This window comes from Xenopus laevis, chromosome 8L, assembly GCF_017654675.1.
Source record: "Xenopus laevis strain J_2021 chromosome 8L, Xenopus_laevis_v10.1, whole genome shotgun sequence".
In the NCBI taxonomy this organism is placed as follows: Eukaryota; Metazoa; Chordata; class Amphibia; order Anura; family Pipidae; genus Xenopus; species Xenopus laevis.
In genome coordinates, this window is record NC_054385.1 from 98,091,435 (window position 1) to 98,112,820 (window position 21,386).

Consider the following 21,386-nt stretch of genomic DNA (forward strand, 5'->3'; position numbering starts at 1 on the left):
TAAGCATGGAGGGGGACCACGGGAACGTAGATCTAGAGCCACTTAATGGCCCCACCAAAAAGCAAAACTTTCTCCTCAATCCCCATTAATGATGTGATAAGATAATTTCACAGATAGGGGGGTATGGAAAGGTGTTACTGTCAAATTAATACAGGTATGGGACCGTTATCCAGACTGCTCAGGATCCGGGGTTTTTCTGATAACTGGGTGATTCCGGAGCTTTCTGGATAACAGGTTTCCGGATAACAGATCCCATACCTGTATTTGCAAATTGAATTTAAAAGAATGATTTTACACACACTTACTTTTGAACAGACAAAATCAACTAATGTTGCTTCTTCTTCACCTATATATTCTATAATCTTCTTATTTATCCACGGCCGAATTCGTCTTTCCATTAATGTCTTAATAAAGGCGAAAAAATAAAATAAATCATATTTTCAATATATTCAATGAATTATATTAAAGCATATATTTTCTGAGAGGTGTCAGAGCAGCAGGATACGGTATGAATAAGAAGTACACAGAAACTGTAGCCATGATATACAAAGTTCTAGGCAAGGTAAAGAACACTTTTGTTTGCAGTATATACTGACAATACAACACATTGAAACCTCAATATATGCTTCATCTAATTGAGGACAGCAGTCCAACTGCTACTGCTACCAAAGTAATAGCTGTAAAGCTTATTTTTAAAGAAACACTTTCTAAATAATGCAAATTATACAATATTATATGAAAAATTGTTCTTGCCAAAATTCCAAACCACAATTATTTTAGTAAATAAACCACTCACAGTGTCCACAATAGACCAGTCCAAAGGATAAGCAAATAGCTCTGGTTTGGCTGTAGGAATTTTCTCTATAAGACTCTTGATATGTTTCCGCTTCTCTTCTGTGTTCACATTGTTTTTGGCTGAGGTTTTGTCATCGTCCCCATAATCCAACGGCACCAGTTTTCTTTTCCGAGGCACCTCATCACTATCTTCATCATCAAACTTGTTAAAAACACTGTCCACAGGCAACTTCTTCCTCTTTACTGCATTTGGTTGACTGGGACTATTAGGGGCACCTAAAACAATGAATAATTTGGTTACACTATTAATAAAACACAGAAATGCAAATAGGGAGAAAAGGTATATATGCCAGAATACAAGACTTCAATTTTAAAGGGATGCCGTCATGGGAACTGAAAGATTTTTGTACTATCCGTTTAATCTTTTTCTCTTGTCCTATATTGAGGGACACAGGCACCATGGGGATGAAGATCCTGCAGCTTGGAGAAGGACACTAACTTGTTAACTTTGACTCCTCCTCTGGGCTTCATTTTGCACTCACTGTTCTTTTTCTCTTGTCCTATATTAGGGGACACAGGCCTTCCCGCCCTGTTGTACACTGTTGTGAGACAACCTATGGTTGTATGTAGTTACTCCGTGTTGGGAGTCCAATGTTATAGAAGGTTCTGAGGGTGTTGAGAGACTCCTCTGTTTTGGGTTGCTATATCTTACACTCCTCTTCGGTTGAAACTGAGCATAGTAGGAGGAGGCAGGGGATGAAGCCCAGAGCAGGAGGAGGAGTCAAAGTTAACAAGAAAGTGTCCTTCTCCAAGCTGCAAGATCCCCATGGTGCCTGTGTCCCTCAATTAGGCAAGAGAAAATTCGTTTTTCCAAAGAGCAAACTGATTTTGTTAGATTTAATTTTGAAATGTGGCTAGACATATCGTCACTTTCCCAGGTGCCCCCAGTCACGTGACTTGTGCTCTGGTAAACATCAGTCACTCTTTACTGCTGTACTGCAAGTTGCTGTGATGTTACCCCCTCCCTTTCCCCCCAGTAGCCTAAAAAAAGAACAATGGGAAAGTAACACGATAGCAGCCCCCGAACACAGGATAACCGCTCTCTGGTAGATCTAACAGCACTCAAAAGTAAAATCCAGGTCCCACTGCGACTCAGTTACATTAAGTAGGAGAAACAATAGCCTGTCAGAAAGCAGATTCATAGTGCAGCACTCGCTCTTTCTGAAAGCACATGACCAGGCAAAATGACCTGAGATGGCTGCCTACAAACCAATTTTACAACTAGAAAAAAAAAATATACGGGAGGGGGGCCTTACCAAGATGGCGCAGTGAGCAGACGCGCTTGCCTAGAGTTCCGTGCACCGCATGCTTAAAACCGGCTATTTACCCGACTAAGCGATCCACAAAAGAGGTCATACTTGCCTAAATCATCCGCTCAGCTATGCGGAAGAATAATCCCAAGCCGAAACCTGAGACGGCGTCTCGATTAGAGTGCTTTGCTCGCGACCATGCTCAGCCAACATCCCCCAACCCGACTAGTCAGCCATCTTCCCCTTCAGACCCTGCGCCCGACCCGCCGGCAGAGCCTCCCGAACCCACTCTGGGAGAGGTGCTAGCCGTGGAGGTCTCTAACCCTACGATCTTCATAGAAAGCTGGCTCCAAGAAATTCTAGGGTCCACTACTTTCTCCAACGTTTTTATTGTAGAAAGAGACCACAGAGTCCCAGCGAGGCCTCCTCCACCAGGAGCCCCCCCACGTCCCTTTCTCCTAAAACTCCTCAACTACCGAGACAGGGATGCGGCCCTCACAGCTGCCAGAGAAAAGGGCCCGATTCAGTATCAGGGGGCTACTGTGTCATTATACCCGGACTTCTCGCCTAACATTCAGAAACAACGGGCTGAATTTACAGGAATCAAAAGGCGCCTACGAGAAGCACAAATCAAATACAGTATGCAATATCCTGCGCTCAATCAGAGGGGCCCTCGCCGGTCCCCAAACCGGAATGCCTGACTTGGCCAAGCTAATCCTCCCAGGCCCCACATGCTGCCATAGGCAGCAGGAAACTTCTCCAACACCACCCACTCAACTCAGGGTGACACCTTTTCGACCACACTACCGGCATAGGAAAACTACAGTGGTAAACCGAAAGAACACCTCCACAGGCCCACATTCCCCCCCTTTTTTTTTCTTGCTGGATCTGCTATAGAGCCCCGAATATTCCAAACTCAGACTTTGCAAATGGGCCCCTTGCCACATCTTGAGGACCAATGGCACGTTTACCAGGGTTGGAATTGGACCCACAGACTCCCCTTTGCCCACCCTGAATTAACCAACTCATGCTACGGGACAAAGTTCCCAGCCTCTACCAATACAGAGACATGGCTTTCTTGTTATACACTGATGGCCGGCCCCTGTCTTTACAACCTAGGAATCCTCCTACAAGATGCGAACAACCTTCCCCTTCGCTTTACTGGGTCCCTCCCCCCACTTTTTTTTTTTTTCTCCCTGTGTACTTCCTTTCCTACATTCTCCTCTCTTGGATCTGAAATTCTGCCTCCCCGCCGGGGGTGGCTCCTACCTTTTGCCACAGGGTAACTGAACAGCACACCATTGCGGGCCTCAGCGATAGGCAATTGTTGGGACTTGTTGCCAACCTAGATCCCGTAGGAGGGACTGTTTTTTATCAGATATCTAGGGACTGAGCCCCTATTTAGGTTCTTAATTGTCAAAAGAACCAAAGAATTTTGGATCAGTGACAAAAACTGCAAACTTCTGGCGTTCCTGGCCAAACAGCAAACTACACCCTCTGCGGTTTCACGCATCGTACTAGACCAGGGGTCCCCAACCTTTTTTACTCGTGAGCCACATTTAAATGTAAAAAGAGTTGGAGAGCAACTCAAGCATGAGAAAGTCCATGGGGATGTCAAATAAGGGCTGTGATTGGCTGTTTGGTACCCCCTATGTGAACTGGTAGTCTACAGGAGGCTCTGTTTGGCTGTACACCTGGTTTTTATACAACCAAAACTTGCCTCCAAGCCTGGAATTCAAAAATAAGCTCCTGCTTTAAGGCCACTGGGAGCAACATCTAAGGGGTTGGAGAGCAACATGTTGCTCGCGAGCTACTGGTTGGGGACCACTGTACTAGACAATGGCTCGGTTGTCACGGAACCTAGGCTTATAACGCAAGAATTTGCTACATTCTACCAAAAACTATACACCACCTCAGCACTTTATTCCAAAGCCCAACTCCAACAATTCTTAGATTCCATCCCTATACCTTTTCTCTCCCCTAACAACCAAGCTTTCCTAGATGCGCCTATCACCCCCCAGGAGATTACGGATGCCATTGCCTAACTACCCCCTAATAAAACGCCAGGACCGGATGGCCTCCCTCCGGACTGGTACAAGAACAAATTGTCCCAAAATACCTTGACACACTCCAAAGTGCTTTTGACAATAACTCACTGCCCCCTTCATTCACTGAAGCCCTCATAGTAGTTATCCCAAAACCAGGAAAGGACACTACCAAATGCTCTTCCTACCTATATCTCTGCTTAACACGGATGCTAAAATCTTAGCCAAAATACTCGCCTCCAACGGGTGGTCCCAGACCTTATCCACCCAGATCAATCTGGCTTTATGCCTGGGCGCTCCACCAACATTAACCTTCGCAGACTCTTTACTAACCTGCAAACCACTCATGCAGACGTTAGACTCTGCCAAGGCTTTTGATTTGGTGGAGTGGGACCTCTTGTGGGAGGTTCTGACCCGTTTTGGGTTCGGTCCTCGGTGCTTAACCTGGATTAAACTTCTCTACAGGAGTCCCACGGCGCGAGTTCGAGCCAATGGCCTCATTTCACCCCCCTTCTCGTTAACAAGGGGAACGAGACAGGGCTGCCCCCTCTCCCCAGTCCTATTTGCCCTAGCGATTGAACCTCTGGCAATACTGATCAGGCAGTCCCCCCAAATAAAAGGCTTAACCTATGGCACTGTACAGGAAAAAAACATCTATTTGCTGACCGGTTTGGCTCATTCTCTGGCCTACGGGTGAATTGGGAAAAATCGGTCTTATTCCCCGTAGACCCTAATCAACCTCGATCTTTGCCAACCGAGACCCCCCCCTAGAGTGGGCCAGTCAGTTCAAGTACCTAGGTGTGACCATTCATGCAGATGTTACAAAATAGGTCTCTCTTAACCTAGACCCAATCCTCACCAACCTGACTACCACACTGAACCGATAGACCAAACTACCTTTATCGTTATGGGGTCGAGTCAATATTATTAAAATGATTATCTTCCCAAAAGCCTTTATCTGCTCCACAACGCACCTGTATATCTCCCTAAAATTTACTTCAAGCGCCTTAACCAGATCATGATCCCCTTCCTTCGGAACAATAAAGCACCCAGAATTGCCTGGACCAAGTTATGTGTCCCTTGTGAAGAGGGTGGACTGGCCCTCCCTAACTTCCATCTATATTACCTGGCCTCACAAATATATTACCTCCACTGGTGCCTTAAACCAGACCCATATAACCCAAACTCACAGTTACAGGCTCTCCTTGTAGCCTCATGGGAAGGTCTTCGAAATTTCCCATACCGCTCCCTTAAGGACTACAGCTCTCTACCAACTACATTAACCACCCCTCACAAATCATGGCTGGTAGCTGTGAACCTCCGTTATTATCCCCTCACCTACCTTTGTGGGGAAACTCATACCTACCTCACTTCAGACACCTACCAGAGTTAGTCTTCTGGCCAAACCAGGACGTTAAATGCTTGAAAGATCTCCTTGATCCTCAGACGTTTCCCACATATGGTGCTCTTCAACGCAAGACCCACCCGACGCAAATTTTACTATTCCAATACCTTCAGCTACGACATGCCTTTTACTCCCAATTCCATACCCTTACCCCCCAACAGTCCTCCCTTGTCAGGGAAAAAAATCTCTGCGACCCTAGCCCCTCCAAATTGGTGTCCTGGCTATACCGCCAACTTCTCCTGTCTGGTCCTAAGCCCTTCCTGACCACTCAGGAATGGTGGACTAATAAAATTACAGGTCTTACTCAGGATGACTGGGAGGAGGCGATAGACAATGTGTACACTGGTCTCATTTCTCTAAAAGATAAACTGATCCAGTATAAAATTATACACCATGTATACAGTATATAACCCCTATACGCCTTAAACCAGTGATCCCCAACCAGTAGCTCGTGAGCAACAAGTTGCTCCCCAACTCTTTGGATGTTGCTCTCCATGGCCTCAAAGCAGGTGCTTATTTTTGAATTTCAGGCTTGGAGGCAAGTTTTGGTTACATAAAAACCAGATGTACTGCCAAACAGAGACTCTTGTAGATTGCCAGTCCACATATGGGCTACCAATAGCCAACCACAACCCTTATTGGCACCCCCTAGGAACTTGTGTTGCTCCCCAAATCTTTTTACATTTAAATGTTGCTCACGCCTGAAAAAGGTTGGGGACCCCTGCCTTAAACAAATGGGTCGAATCCCTCTTGACAATTGTCCTAGGTGTCAGCAACCGGGCGCGGACTTCTTCCACCTAATATGGGAGTGCCAACATATTTTAAACTTCTGGACGCGAGTGGTAAATTATTTAGCAGACAACCTTGATTTTCCCAAGGGTTATCTCTCCATCCGTTTGTCTGCTGGGTGTCTTAGAGGACCTGGTCCCAGCCAAATATCCCAGAATTGCCTACCGTATCCTCCTCTTTTATGCAAAGAAAACTGTAGCAATGCACTGGATGGGCAACCTCTCACCTTCTCTTAGAGCTTGGGTGCAACTGGTTAACAGTGTATTACCCCTTTATAAACTTACCTATGAGTCCAGGGGCGCCCAGACAAAATTTGACAACATATGGGGCCCGTGGGCTGACATAGATCCGAACCCCCCAGATTGAACCGTGATTGGACAACCCTTCTAGGCAGAACCGGTGGAGGTTTCACTCACCCTGAGCTGCCCGAAAGATCACTTAGGCATTATGATATAACAGTAGTCCATCTCTATCCAATAGCAATGCTTACCCTAGTATGCTCGGAGTCAACTTGTGTTTTACACCCACTTTGTGTACCTTATACGAATCAGTCTGCTCAACTGTTTGTTATGTATGTATGATTTATCTGTGTTCAAAAGGAAATAAAACTTACCTTTAAAAAAAATAAATAAATATATATATATATATATATATATATATATATATATATATATATATATATATATATATATATATATATATATATATATATATATATATATATATATATACATATACATATACATATATACACACACATATACATATATATACACACACATATACATATATACACACACACACACACACACACCACACACACACACACACACACACACACACACACACACACACACACACACACACACACAGATAGATGATAGATAGATAGATATACACACACACACACATATATATATATATATATATATATATATATAATAGGATTTTTGATACTCACCGTTAAATCCTTTTCTCTGTAGTCGATAGGGGGACACAGGGAACAGCTGGGGTTAAGCTCCACCCTCCGGAGGCAGGACACTTGTATGAATAATCAAAAGGGGGCGTGACCTAGGGACTGGCTTAACCCGGATGCTACGCCAACCTATTCAGTTTGTACCAAAGAGACTGCTAAACAATAGGAATAAAACTTAACTAGCAGAACTGGTAACTCAGGGAGTATTCCCTCATGGACCAACGTGGTCAACATCTCGCCGCGGGGCGGGAAGCCCTGTGTCCCCCTATCGACTACAGAGAAAAGGATTTAACGGTGAGTATCAAAAATCCTATTTTCTCTGTCGTCTCAGGGGGACACAGGGAACAGCTGGGGACTTACCAAAGCAGCCCCAAGAACAGCAGGGTGGGAGCGAAGAGATTGTGGCACATTACTGTACCACTGAATGTAACACCTTTCGGCCAAAAGCAGCCTCCGAAGAGGAAAAGGTGTCTATTTTGTAGAATTTAGAAAATGTGTGAACAGACGACCAGGTGGCCGCTCTGCAGATCTGATCCAGGGATGCTGAATTGCGCCAAGCCCAGGAAGCTCCCATTGATCGTGTTGAATGCGCTCTGACATGCTCTGGTGGAGATTGTCCTTTGGAAATGTAAGCTTGTCGGATGGTCTCCTTCAGCCATCTAGCAATGGATATCTTGGATGCCGCCATGCCTCTTCGAGGCCCATTAGGAACTACAAACAGTCTTTGAGAACGTCGAAAGGACTTAGACTTTTCCAAGTACCAGCGAAGAGCTCTGACGACATCTAAACTGTGAAGTCGCTTCTCCTTAGAATTCTTAGGTTCAGGGCATAGGGACGGTACCACAATTTCCTGGTTTATGTGAAATGAGGACACAACCTTGGGTAGGAAGGATGGTACTGTGCGTAAAACTGCTTTATCTTTGTGGAATACTAGATAAGCTGGATCACATGAAAGTGCACTCAGTTCTGAAACTCTTCTGGTTGAAGTAATCGCCACTAGAAACACTGTTTTCCAGGTGAGCCACTTCTCAGTAACTGTGCCTAACGGTTCGAAAGGTGAATCCAGTAAGGCTTCCAAGACTAGATTGAGATCCCAACCAGGAATCGGGGGACGAAATGGAGGAGCTAAATGGGCTACTCCTTGCAGAAAGGTGTGCACAGGATCTTCCAGAGTTAGGCGTGATTGAAATAGAGCTGACAATGCAGAAACCTGTACCTTCAAAGAACTCAATTTGAGGCCGAGCTTGAATCCTCGCTGTAGAAAGGATAGGATTCTTGGAATATTAAACTCGAAAAAAGGTAGTTGTGCTTCCTTGCACCAGTTCCAGTAACTGCGCCATACCCTGTGATAGGCTTTGGACGATGTAGATTTGCGTGACTTCAACATTGTGTCAATAACCTCTTCAGCTATGCCCTGTCTTCGCCATATGTCGGCTTCAATAGCCATGCCGTCAAAGCAAATAAGCCCGGGTTGTGATGGGCTATGGGTCCCTGACACAGGAGATCCAATCTGGATGGAAGGCGAACTGGTTGTGCTGCCGACATTTCTTGGAGATCGGAGAACCAGGTCCTCCTGGGCCAGAAGGGAGCTATCACAATCACTGTAGAATGTGATAGCTTGATCTTTTTGAGGACCCGAGGCAACATGGGTAGTGGTGGAAAAATTGAGGCTAGATCGAATTTCCAAATCTGGGTCATGGCATCCACCCCTACTGCTAAAGGGTCTCGGGAGCGGGAGAAGAATCTCTTCACCTTGCGATTGGTTCTGGAAGCCATTAGGTCTATTTGGGGAAGTCCCCATTGACTGACAAGATCTGAGAAAACTTCCGGATGAAGTTCCCATTCCCCTGGATCCAGATTGTTTCGACTGAGGAAGTCTGCCTTTGTGTTGTTCACTCCTGGGATATGGATAGCCGACAGTCGTACAAGGTTGCGTTCCGCCCATCTCAGAATCTCCTGAGTTTCTGCTAGTGCTGCTTTGCTGCGGGTTCCACCCTGTCTGTTGATGTAAGCCACAGTGGTAGAATTGTCGCTTTGAACTCTCACTGATTTTGTCTGCAAACGGCTTGACCAATGATGAAGAGCTAGTCGCACTGCCCGAAGCTCCAGTATGTTTATGTGAAGTTTGGATTCTGGGAGAGACCATGTACCCTGCACAGATAGATTGTCCCATGTTGCTCCCCAGCCTTGGAGGCTGGCGTCTGTCGTGATTACCTTCCAATCTGGAATCGCCCAGGATTGGCCCTTTGACAGATTGTCTTGTCGCATCCACCATTGTAGAGATTCCCTCGTTGCTTGAAGAAGTTTGATCTTCTGGGAAAGAGGACCTCTCTTCCATCCCAACAGGATGTTGGCTTGAAGAGGACGTAGATGAATTTGTGCGAATGGGACTGCTTCTATGACCGAAACCATTGATCCTAGAACCCTCATGGCCATGTGTATAGTCGGACTCTGGCAGAGAGATAGTTTGGAAACTTGGTCTCTGATCCTCATTTGTTTGTCCAAAGGTAAGGTCACCCGTTGGGTGAGGGTGTTGAATTCGAGACCCAGGAATGTCATCTGGTGGCTGGGAAATAGACTGGACTTCTCCCAGTTGATTGTCCAGCCAAAGTCCTGGAGTAATCGGATCGCCGTCTGAAGATCTGCTCTGCCCTTCTCTATTGTCCTGGACTTCAGAAGAAGGTCGTCCAAGTAGGGCGTCACCGATACACCCTGGAGTCTCAAGGAGGCAGCCGTAATCACCATGAGTTTGGTGAATACCCGAGGGGCCGATGACAAGCCGAAGGGGAGGGCTACGAACTGGTAGTGGAAATTCTTGAAGGCAAATCTCAGGAAACGATGATGAGGTTGCCAAATCGGTACATGAAGGTACGCATCCTTGATGTCTAGGGACATCAATAGTTGCTCTGGTTCCATTCCCCGAATCACAGAGCGCAGGGTCTCCATTTTGAATCGTACCGAGCGTATGTGCTTGTTGAGGAATTTCAGGTCGAGAACAGGTCTGAAGGATCCGTCCCTCTTGGGCACTAGGAATAGATTGGAGTAAAACCCGGAGAATTTCTCCAGCGGGGGGGCACGGGTACAATCACTCCGTTCTGTTCCATGTTGGATATGCATTCCAAAAAGGCTTGAGCCTTGGCTGGTTTGACCGGGATTCTGGACATAAGGAATTTTCTGGGGGGGAGAGAAGAAAAGTCCAAATGGTAGCCCTCTGAAATTATTTCGTTGGCCCAATTGTCTGACGAATGTCGGTTCCACACCTCCCGGAATTGAAGCAACCTGCCCCCTATCGGATGCTGTGACTCCGGAGGGGATGCCCCGTCAACCTGATGTGGACTTATCAGTTGTGGGCTTGTTGTGAAACTTGTTAGTCTTCCATGTAGGGCGTCCCTTGTCACTGTTCTTTGTTCTAAAATGGGAACGTTGGGGAGGACTACTGCGTCTGTTGTAACGTCCACTTTGGCCACGAAAAAATTTTCCGCGTCTGTAGGAAGAATTGGTTTTGCTTTTGCTCTGGGGAAGAAATGTACTTTTTCCCCCTGTGGCCTGTGATATGATTTTTTCTAGTTCTTCGCCAAAAAGTCGCTGCCCCTTGAAAGGAAGTGAGGTTAGTGACTTCTTCGAACTAATGTCAGCTGTCCAACTCTTAAGCCAGAGAGTTCTACCGACAAGGCTGAGGTGCGGGCAGTGATCTGGACCGCATCCAAGGTAGCGTCACATAAATAAGCGGAAGACTCAGCTATCAACTGTGCCGTGGCAAGAAGCTCAGATCTAGAGACTCCATGTTGAATGTCTTTGATTAGGGAATCGGACCATGTTTGTATGGCCCTTGCTACCCAGGAAGAGGCTAGTACCGGACGAAGAGTAGAACCTGCGGATGAGTACAGTGCCCTCAAAAATCCCTCTAGACGTCTGTCAGATGGGTCTTTAAAAGCTGCAGAGTCTGTGACTGGTAGTGCTGTGGCTTTAGAAAATCTGGAGACTGGCGCATCCACTGTTGGTGGCATGGACCACTTATCTACCAATTCCTTGGAAAAGGGATAGGACTTGGAGAATTTACGGGTCGCCTGGAATTTTCGTTCTGGAGAATTCCACTCCTCTTGTATGATGGCGAGGAGTTGATCATGAGGAGGAAAGACTGTTGCGGATTTGTGCTGTCTTTTGAATAGACTAGTAGTCTGAGCTTGTTGTTCTGTTGAGGGAGTAATTTTTAGTATTTCTAGTACCCCTTTAATGATACTATCGATGTTGTGTTGCGGTTCACAACCTTTTTGGTCTTCGCAATCTTCCTCTTCCTCCCCAGACGACACCTCGGATGGAGGTAGTTCACCCTCTGATTGGGAAGAGTCAGCTTCAGCTGATGATCCCTCTGAAGGGGTATGATTACTAGCTTCTCCCCTTGAACTGTCTACTCGTTTGCGTTTCCCACTGGATTTCTGACCCAGTTTGGCTAAAGCTTTACCCAAATTATTTGCAATGGAGGGTAAACTCTGTAGGGATGCCAGTGATTGAGACAACTGGATAGCCCAGAGAGGGGCTGGCGGGTCTGAGGGAGTTCCAGGTACTCCATTTGGAGAAATGTCATCTAAATTGGAAATCCCGGCTTGAAAATCCGTTGGATTGGATGAGGCCCCTGGAATTGGTGTAACTCCCTGCCCCCCTGAACAAGGTCTGCAGAGAGGCTCACCTTGACCCCCTGGAATTTTTGCATTGCACTTTGTACACATAAAGTAAGTGACCTGTGCTGCTGCCACTGCTGCTCTCCCCCCCGGTCTGGGGAATAAACCCCCTGACTTACCTTCTGCCATAGCAGTGTCTGAGGTACTCACTGAGCAGGTTGAGCAGATGTGAGGGATAAGCTGACCCTGGCAAAACCTTTATGTCTGCTGGCCAGAAGCTGCTGCTGTAGTTTGTTGTTAAAGAACTCCTAACCAGTAATAGGGGTGAGGAGTTGGCCTGACTAACAGTTGCTGCTGAAAATGCCTGTTTTGCGAGGATAAGGAATCCTCTTGCGGCGTTGCGCTTGTAAACCTGCGCGAAACAACTTAAGATGGCGCCTGGAACGCAGCAGAGACTGAACGGAGCGATGCGTTCCACCTGAAGCGCGCGAAAAAACCAAGATGGCGCCTGGAACGCATCCTCCGTCTCTGGCTGCGTACTGACAATGCGCACACCACAGACGGCTGCCAAACAGAGAGGAGGGAGAATCCTGTCCTGCTCGTGCACCTCTCTCCCCCGGAACCCAGGATAGAGAGCCCTGGGAAACAAGAACAGCAATGGTAACTGCGGGTGCACTGAGGGGGAGAAGGGAGGGGGGAAAAAAACGGCAGACAAGCCTAGGCAATTCCAACAAGTAGCGCTAGTGGAGCCAGGGAATTCCCCCATAGTCCAACTATTTATATCACCTCACACACACACCGGCCAAACCTTCTGCATCCTTATCAGGAGCAGGGACGTATGGATGGTCGATATAGCCAGATGGCTAGGAAAAGACCCCGGTATGGATTCCCACGAAGGGAGTCCCCTCAGGATACAAGTAGCCCTGTTCCTGGGAGACCCCTTGCTGCCAGCCTGGGCTGGTCTGAGATATGTAGGATAATCTTTTCTTCCTGAAACGGATAATGTCCAACCTCCTAGCAGGACACTTAAAAACTGAATAGGTTGGCGTAGCATCCGGGTTAAGCCAGTCCCTAGGTCACGCCCCCTTTTGATTATTCATACAAGTGTCCTGCCTCCGGAGGGTGGAGCTTAACCCCAGCTGTTCCCTGTGTCCCCCTGAGACGACAGAGAAATATAAATATATATATATATATATATATATATACACATACATACACACACACATATATATATACACACACACACGTCGGTTCAGAAAAGAAATTTTATATGGTAGAGTGAATTATTTGCAGTGTAAACTAGAAGTAAAAACGACACCATAAAATTCTTGACAGAATCCCTTTAAAGGAGAAGGAAAGTCTTTTTGCACTTGGGGGTGTCAAATGTTAGGCACCCCCAAGTGATTGCATGTACTTACCTGAAACCCCGGGCCGGTGCGCCGATCAGCAGAAAACTGCACCAGCCTGGGGTTCTTCGAGCGAGCACCACGGAGCGATCCTCTTCCTGCTACCTCTTTCTTCACACTGGTGCGCATGCGCAGTAGAGTGAAAAGCCGAACTTTAAATAAAAAGTCGGCTATTTCGTTCTACTGCGCATGCGTCTGCCCGGGAAATTTGAAGAAAGAAGAAGCCGGAAGAGGATCGCTTTGTGGTGCTCACTGGTAAAACCCCAGGCCAGTGCAGTTTTCTGTTGATAGGAGCACCAGCCCGGGGTTTCAGGTAAGTAAATACAATCACTTGGGGGTGCCTAACATTTGGAACCCCCCAAGTGCAAGAAGACTTTTCTCCTTTAACATATCTTTTTGACCCATGGCTATATACGTATCGATCATTATACATAAAGTTTTGTACAATGATATTGGCATGCGTATGGCAGTTAAGTCTTCTTGGCTGCAACACAATCACTCAGGATCAAATTACAGTACAATATTTAAACCTAGTGCTCGGATATCCTAAGCAGGTCCAGGCTGGCAATCTGGATATTCTGTCAAATGCTAGACAGGCTGCTTTAAAGATCTGTACTTTATTGTGGCATTGTGGAGGGCTGCTTGGATACATTTAGTAACTGAAAACTTCCTAGCACTAATGAAGTGCATTACTGTAGAATATTTAAAGAGGACCTGGTGATCACGTCTCCATTACATATATTGTTATTAATTCAGAAAATGTCTACACTCACCTAATTTTAAGCTTAGTTCTATTTTCGGCCTGTATTCTTCTTGTGGTTGCTGCTCTGGCGAGTTCTCATGAGGAATTATGATACCACAAGGGGACTCATCCCCTGGGGAGTTTGGAGTGGCATTACCACTACCAGAAGAAAGAGAGGGAGCAGAGCTGATTGGCCGCATTGTAGGTTTAAGGCATGGCTTTGGTTCAGGATCTTCTTCTTCCACAGGTTCCTCTATTTTCTCTTCTCTCATGGGCTTCACCTCCTCCTCTTCTTCAGACTCTGGCTGCGGCTTGATTTGTGGTGGCTGTCTCCTTCTCTCTTCCTCCTGCTCCATCTGTAAGAGGACAGCAAACATACTATAAAGTAAAACCTTTGTATTTTAAAGCATATGAAAATCAGTAACAGAAAGAAAAAGGGATATATTACTTACCGTTAAATCCTTTTCTCTCTAGTCCTATGGGGGGGGGGACACAGGAACCCCCTCCAATCAGGAGGCATGAAACAAAAAGAAAAAAAGAAAAAAGACGGATCCTCCCCTCTATATAGCTCCCTTCTGCCTCCAGCTATTCAATTTTGTGACAAAGATCCGAGCAGCAACAAAAAACCCAACTGTATAAAACTAAAATATGGCTGAGGCGAAGGTATTCCCTGTTTTTCGGGGTGGGAAGTCCTGTGTCCCTCATAGGACTAGAGAGAAAAGGATTTAACGGTAAGTAATGAATACCTTTTTCTCATAGGTCCTGGTGGACACAGGAACCATGGGGACTTACCAAAGCTGTCCCATTTAAGGGAGGGAGAAACAGGTAACCAAGAACCTAACTGTATTTAGAAACAGGTTGTAGGACCTTGCACCCAAAAATGGCTTGAGCTGACGCAAGGGTGTCAAAATGGTAAAATTTTGTTAAAGTGTGGGCAGTGTGGGACCACGTTGCTGCCTTGCACAGCTGCTCAACAGAGGCCATGTTTCTGGATGACCATGAAGTGTCGAGTGCCCTGTGAAATGAGCCTTAATGCCAACTGGAACAGGCCTTTGAATGACTATGTATGCTCTGCGGATCGCTTCCTTAATCCATCTTGTAATGGCAGCTTTGGAGGCCGGGAGACCCTTCCGACTGAAAGAGGGCACCACAAAAAGGGAGTCAGATTACAAAATGTAGCCGTAGCCTCCACGTATGTACATAGCATGCGAACTACATCCAAATTGTGGAACCTTACCTCTTTAGGATTCTTAGGAGAACTGCAAAAAGAAGGAATACCGTATATACTCGAGTATAAGCCGAGTTTTTCAGCATCCAAAATGTGCTGAAAAAGTCTACCTCGGTTTATACTCGAGTCAGTGGGCAGTAGCTGAGATTGCAGTCACTTTTAATCATTCCCATACCAACAGTTCGCTTGGGGAGAGACTGCAATATCACAGCGCGCCCTCTGTTGGTTATATGAAAGAATAACAGTGCGCCCTTACTGCAATATCACACAGTGCCATCTGTTGGTTATATGAAAGAACAGTGCGCCCTCTGTTGGTTATATGAAAGAATAACAGTGACTGCAATATCACACAGCGCCATCAGTTGGTTATATGAAAGCATAACAGTGCGCCCTCTGTTGGTTATATGAAGGATTAACAGTGATGGCAATATCACACAGTACCCTCTGCACATGGTAGTGGGACAGTGGGACAATGCACACAGTAAACCGTTTGGCAATTCTCTGTCACCATCAACTTTGCAAAGAAGTCCGGTTGATCGCTGGGGGTGGTCACTTTGGCGGAATGTGCACTGCTGGGAGACAGGGCTGTAGTTGTGTCTAGGCTTATACTAGAGTCAATAAGTTTTCCCAGTTTTCATAGGTAAAATTAGGTACCTACGTAGGTAAAATTAGTTACCTATGGTGGCTAGAAAGGCCAATCTTTTTGGTGGATCTCGAGGCACTCTGGATAGGAAAAATCTTGGGAGTGGTAGCTGTCGAAACTAGAGACAGTAGCCATTTGTGATGGATTCAACTACCCACTGATCGTTTACTTCTCGTGCCCATTTTGCTGCAAAATATCTAAATTTTCCCCCCACTGGCTGTGATTGGGTCGGCCAGTCAGGCTGATTGTCTGTTTGTCATTGCTGGACCTAATGTTGGTTTTCCTGGCTTGCCAGGTGGGCTTTCCCCTTAAGGAGTATCGCCCCCTTGAGTAAAACTGTCTGGGTGGTGAGGAACCTCTGGAGGAAATAAATCCCTGGCCACAAAAAGGGACATGAACGTCTCAGTGAAAAACCCTTGGTCTTGGGTAGGAGTGTGCTCTTGCCACCTGTGGCCTGTGAGATAATCTTCTCCAGTTCCTCATCGAACCCTTGAAGGGTACTACTGTAAGAGACTTCATAGAGCTTAGGTCGGCGGACCACAACTGGAGCCACAAGGCACGTTGAGCAGTTACGGACAACACAGAGGTTGGAGCTACGATCTTCAAGGCATCTAATGAGGCATCACAAAGGAAGGAGCTTGCCTCTTGCATTTGAATGGCAATGGGTTTTAGTTCCTCTGTGGGAAGGTCTTTACGAATACCTGAGATGGACCAGGATTCAGGTGCCCTGCTGACCCAGACCAAGGCCAGGCTAGGCCTGAAGGCTGACCCAGCCGACGAAAAGATCGCCTTAAGGAAATCTTCTAGTTTCTTGTTTCAGTGGCATCTTTAAATGCAAAAGCATCAGGAATGAGAAATGCAGTTTTTGAGAGGAGAGATACTGGAGTGTCCACCTGAGGTGGCATGCTCCACCTCTCCATTGCTTCCTTAGGAAATGGGTGCAGTTTTGCAAATTTCTTGGTAACATGAAATTTGTGATCAGGAGTATCCCATTCCTCTTGGACAATGGCCTGTAATTGATCATGAGCAGGAAAAACCAGATTGCGAAACAAACCTCTGGACTTCTTGTCTGGAGAAGGAGACTCATGAATCTTAAAGGAGAAGGAAAGTCATCTTGTTAGGCACCCCCAAGTGATTGTATTTACTTACCTGAAATCCTGGGCCGGTGCTCCTATCAGCAGAAAACTGCATTGGCCCGGGGTTATTCCAGCAAGAATTGAGTGATCTTCTTCCAGCTTCTTTCTTCAAATGTCCCGGGGCAGACGCATGTGCAGTAGAACGAAATAGCCAACTTTTTAGTCAAAGTTTGGCTTTCCGCTTTACTGTGCATGCACAGCCGTGCAAAGAAACCGGAAGACTGAAGAGGATCGCTCCGTGGTGCTCACTGAAAGAACCACAGACCGGTGTAGTTTTCTGCCGATAGGAGCACCGACCCAGGTTGCAGGTAAGTAAATACAATCAATTCTCCTTCTCCAGACAAGAAGTCCAGAGGTTTGTTTTGCAGGCACCCAGACCAATCTGTGGTTTTTCCTGCTCATGATCAAATGCCTAACATTTTGGCACCCAAGTGCAAGTAGACTTTCCTTCTCCTTTAAGTACCCCAATAACCGCAGTGATGAGGTCATCAATCTTTACAGAATGATCTGAGGAAATGGTGAATTCATCCCCTTCAGATGCAAAAGGGAATAATTCCCCTTCACTGAGGGACTCCTCACCAGAGCCGACAGGAGTGTGAGCTGTAGGTGAAAAATGCCCTGTGAGGTCAGTAGCTCCTTACACCTTGCGCTTAAGAGAGTCTTTTAGGAGAACCCTGTGTAGATATCCTTTCCAGTATTTTGTCAAGTGATGCTGCAAGAAGTGGGATTCCCTGTAAGGAGGAGAGGGATTGACAAAGAGAGACAGCCCAAGCTGATGTCTCCTGACCCCCAACTGCTGCCAAACCAGCAGAGGCTGTGGATGCTGCTGCTACATGGCCATCCAAGGCTGCAGTGGTAGGCACTGCATTAGGTGTGGGAGTTGTAGGCTGTGCCTGTCTGTGCCAGTGTACAGGAGGAGTAGAAAGTCCTTCTGACCACACTTTAATTTTGTTTTGAATTGAACACAGGCAAATAAGGTGATCTTAGTTTGATCAACCTGGTAAAAATGGCATCACCAGTCCTCTCAGCCATATTAGACTTCTATAGGGAATCTCTGTAATGTTCCCCAGTGGCTGTTAAGGGTGCTTACCCAGCCCTGTATCCCTAATACCTGGGAACTGAAGAAGGCAATAGAGAGGAGGGTGCCGTGGATGTTGCAAGCAGGCTGCATAGGTCTTGCTAATGCGGCTGGCGGGAGAGAGTGAGCTCTGTTGCGTACCTGAGATGGAAGCGCCAGGAGGTAGCAGAGCGGAATTTAAGCAATTGGTGTGAACGGAAGTTCCACCCCTCGGTTCCGGCCTTCCATCGCCGCTAGCAGCAGTGTTTTCCTTACCCTCCTCAGTTGTGGTAATCTGCTCCGTGTACCTGGGGTTGGGCAGCGTTCCACCGTTGCGCCTGTCTGCATCCGGAAGAGACCAGAGCAAACCTCACGCTCATACCTGCCCCGCTTTGCCTCACCAAGTGTCCACTATTATAGTAGGATCTGGGGCTTGTTTTCCCGGTGAGGGAATGTACACATTAAAAACTGAATAGCTGGAGGCGGAAGGGAGCTATATAGAGGGGATGATCCGTCTCCTTATGTGTTCTGCCTCCTGATGGGAGGGGATTTAACCCCATGGTTCCTGTGTCCCCCAGGACATATGAGAAAAAGACAAGCTCGAGCCTCAACTAATATGCATTTTGATTTGCAGTTAACTAGTACAAATTACTAGATACAGAAAGCATGTTTGTCTGAGCTGGTCAAGTTTTTTTTTTTTTTACCGTTAAATGTACTTGCCCCTAAAAAACCCTTAATAAAGTGTTAACGTACAGTCCACATGCATTCCTCTTACAAAACATCCACAAAATATCTTCCTATTAACTCTCACCCTCTGCAGTTCTGCATCTGGATCTGGATGACCCTCTGCTAACAGTCGCTGTCTTATTTCCTCAAGCTCTTCCTTTTCTCTTTTACGATCTCGCTCATCAGCTTCCATTTCTTTCTCACGGTCTCTTAACCTCTTCTGGAGTGCACTGCCCCTGCAAAGTAGACAATTACCATGTAAAACCATTCATTGAATACTGAAAATATACTAAATATGAATAGGAAAAGGTGTTTACAAGGACTACATTTTAGTGCTTTATCTTTTAATGCATAATCCACCTATTATGCAAGCTTTCTCCTCTATTTATATTAGTTTTACAGATCATATATCTGAGGTGTATTTAATAGGATTTAGTTGATTTCTATGGTGTAGTTTTTATCACTTGCACTGTGTACATTGCAAAAAATAAATAAATAAATACAAGTGTTTTGCAAAACTGCGCACTATAGATTGTTGGAACTGCAAAAAAAAAACAAATTCAGTGTATGTAAATCGAGGTTTCACTGTAGCATTGGGTAGAAGAAACAATAGCCTTATGTGAAAGCAGTTCTATTGTGCAGTGCTGGCTCTTTCTGAAAGGACATGATCAGGCACAATGACAGAAATGGTAAATGTTTTTCCCCCAAGTTGAAAAAATGGCTTGGCTTTTTCTTTTTTTAAACAAATAGATTATGTTACCTACAAAACCATATGTATTGCTATTGTATTAAATTTAAAAAAAAAAAAAAAACATACTAATCATCATTATTGGACAGAGATTTATAGTGTACCTGTAATATTTTGGGTCATCTCGGTCATCATCATAATCTTCCAAAAACTCCTTTAGTCGTTTTGCTTCTTTTGCCTGGTAGGAACAAAAAGGCTTGAATTTTAAATGCACAAATAGAGAATCAGAATAAACACTCCATTTAAAAAAAAAAAAAAAAAAAAAAAAAAAAGGTAGTTACCGTTTCTCTCCGTCTTTCTTCTTCACGCTCTGAGTCCTTCTCATATTCTCTTGCCTTTTTTCTCTCCCTGATCTCCCAATTTTTAAGGCGCTAAAAAATGTTTTAACAAATACATTGTAAACTAGCAATGGAGTTAAACATAGAGAAAGACTAGTCTCCTGAAATCACTACATTCTTCAATTGCACTGGTTCTACCAACATGCAGTAGTTATACTATAGATACGGCTTGTGCTGAATAAATCAGTAACTGATGAGCTTTACATTCTAATGGGGTCTGATGTCAGTCCAGGAAGGTTTTTAACAAACCTCTTTCAGTTTTACAGAGTAGGTTTTTAAATTTCATACATTTATGCAACTGAAGATGCGCAGAAAACAGATGTTTCTATGAGTCTTCACACCCCCTCAGATCATAACTTGTGCTCCTTTTCCACAAATTTAAGCTTATTCTGCATGTTCACTGAATAACAAAAATCTAATCTTTGCATTGAAAATAGCACTTTACCAAGAGACACAGCAGAATGGGAGTAGCAGAGGATTTAAAGGTGTTTTTAACGCAGACTAGAAATTCCACGGGTTTTTTAAAAATTCACATTTACCTCTTGATAAGCAGCTTCTTTTTCTCGCAACTTCCTTTCAAGTTTTCGCCTTTCATAAGCTTCTTCCTCATCTTCCTCCCGATCTCTCTTTTTGTCTTTATCTCTATCCCTCTCTCGCTCCCGTTCTCTCTCCCTTTCGCGCTCTCTCTCACGTTCTCTATCTCGATCTCTGCTTTTTTCTCTGTTAAGGGAGATGTTTTTATACTTAACACTGCTAGTGTAAGGCAAAAACTATGGTTCAAAGAATCAAACCCCCCCCCCCCCCACATACACAGCCTATCACAGCTAGCAAACTGTTTTTGGATTCCAGGCAGTTTGTGTTAATTAGGGCACTGGTTTTTATTTATATGTAAAATGAACTAGAACCTTTACAAGTTTTGCCAGTGCCAGTTGTGGAGATTTAACATCAGTGAGGACAGGCTACTGTCTGGGTTTGAATGTGGGTCCTGCATCAAATGGAGCCCAGCCATGGATGCCAGTCTCACCCTGGATGCTAAAAGCATAGCAGATTTTTTTTTTTTCTTATTAGGTCTATGACATGTATTTTGATTGCCCATGACGGTCAAAATGGCCATCGTGCATTATTTATTACATCCAGCTAAAAATAACATTGCACTGATGGCAGATGCTGGTGACAAAGTCAGAGTTTACATTCCTGTTCAGTATTCAGCATCATCTACAATACACAACTTTTAGAATTTCGTGAATGGAAAGCAGTGACTGGCAATAAAGGCTGTTTTGACGGCAATAGATATCCATATGCATACTGAAAACTACAGAATGTGAGCCTACATAGCTAGTTCTGTCAAATACTTCCCCCTTCAACCCTTTAGAGCAGGAGTGGCCATACTTTACTAATGCGAGGTCTACTTTTAGTGATGTTG

At 45.3% G+C, this 21,386-nt stretch overlaps 1 protein-coding gene across 2 annotated transcripts in view; it reads right to left on the reverse strand.

Moving 5' to 3' along the window:
- The window catches only part of rbm25.L (RNA binding motif protein 25 L homeolog), a 51,909-nt gene that overhangs the window by 4,304 nt on the left and 26,219 nt on the right, over positions 1-21,386 (reverse strand). The window contains exons 10-16 of one of the 2 annotated variants that reach the window (XM_018231072.2): positions 20,503-20,683; positions 19,907-19,996; positions 19,730-19,821; positions 18,963-19,113; positions 14,119-14,443; positions 797-1,071; positions 306-404 (exon numbers count right to left, since the gene is read on the reverse strand). In XM_018231072.2, the coding sequence (XP_018086561.1) occupies positions 306-404; positions 797-1,071; positions 14,119-14,443; positions 18,963-19,113; positions 19,730-19,821; positions 19,907-19,996; positions 20,503-20,683 (1,213 nt within the window). The remainder of the gene's footprint in view (positions 1-305; positions 405-796; positions 1,072-14,118; positions 14,444-18,962; positions 19,114-19,729; positions 19,822-19,906; positions 19,997-20,502; positions 20,684-21,386) is intronic. The other variant, XM_018231073.2, reaches the window with a different exon arrangement.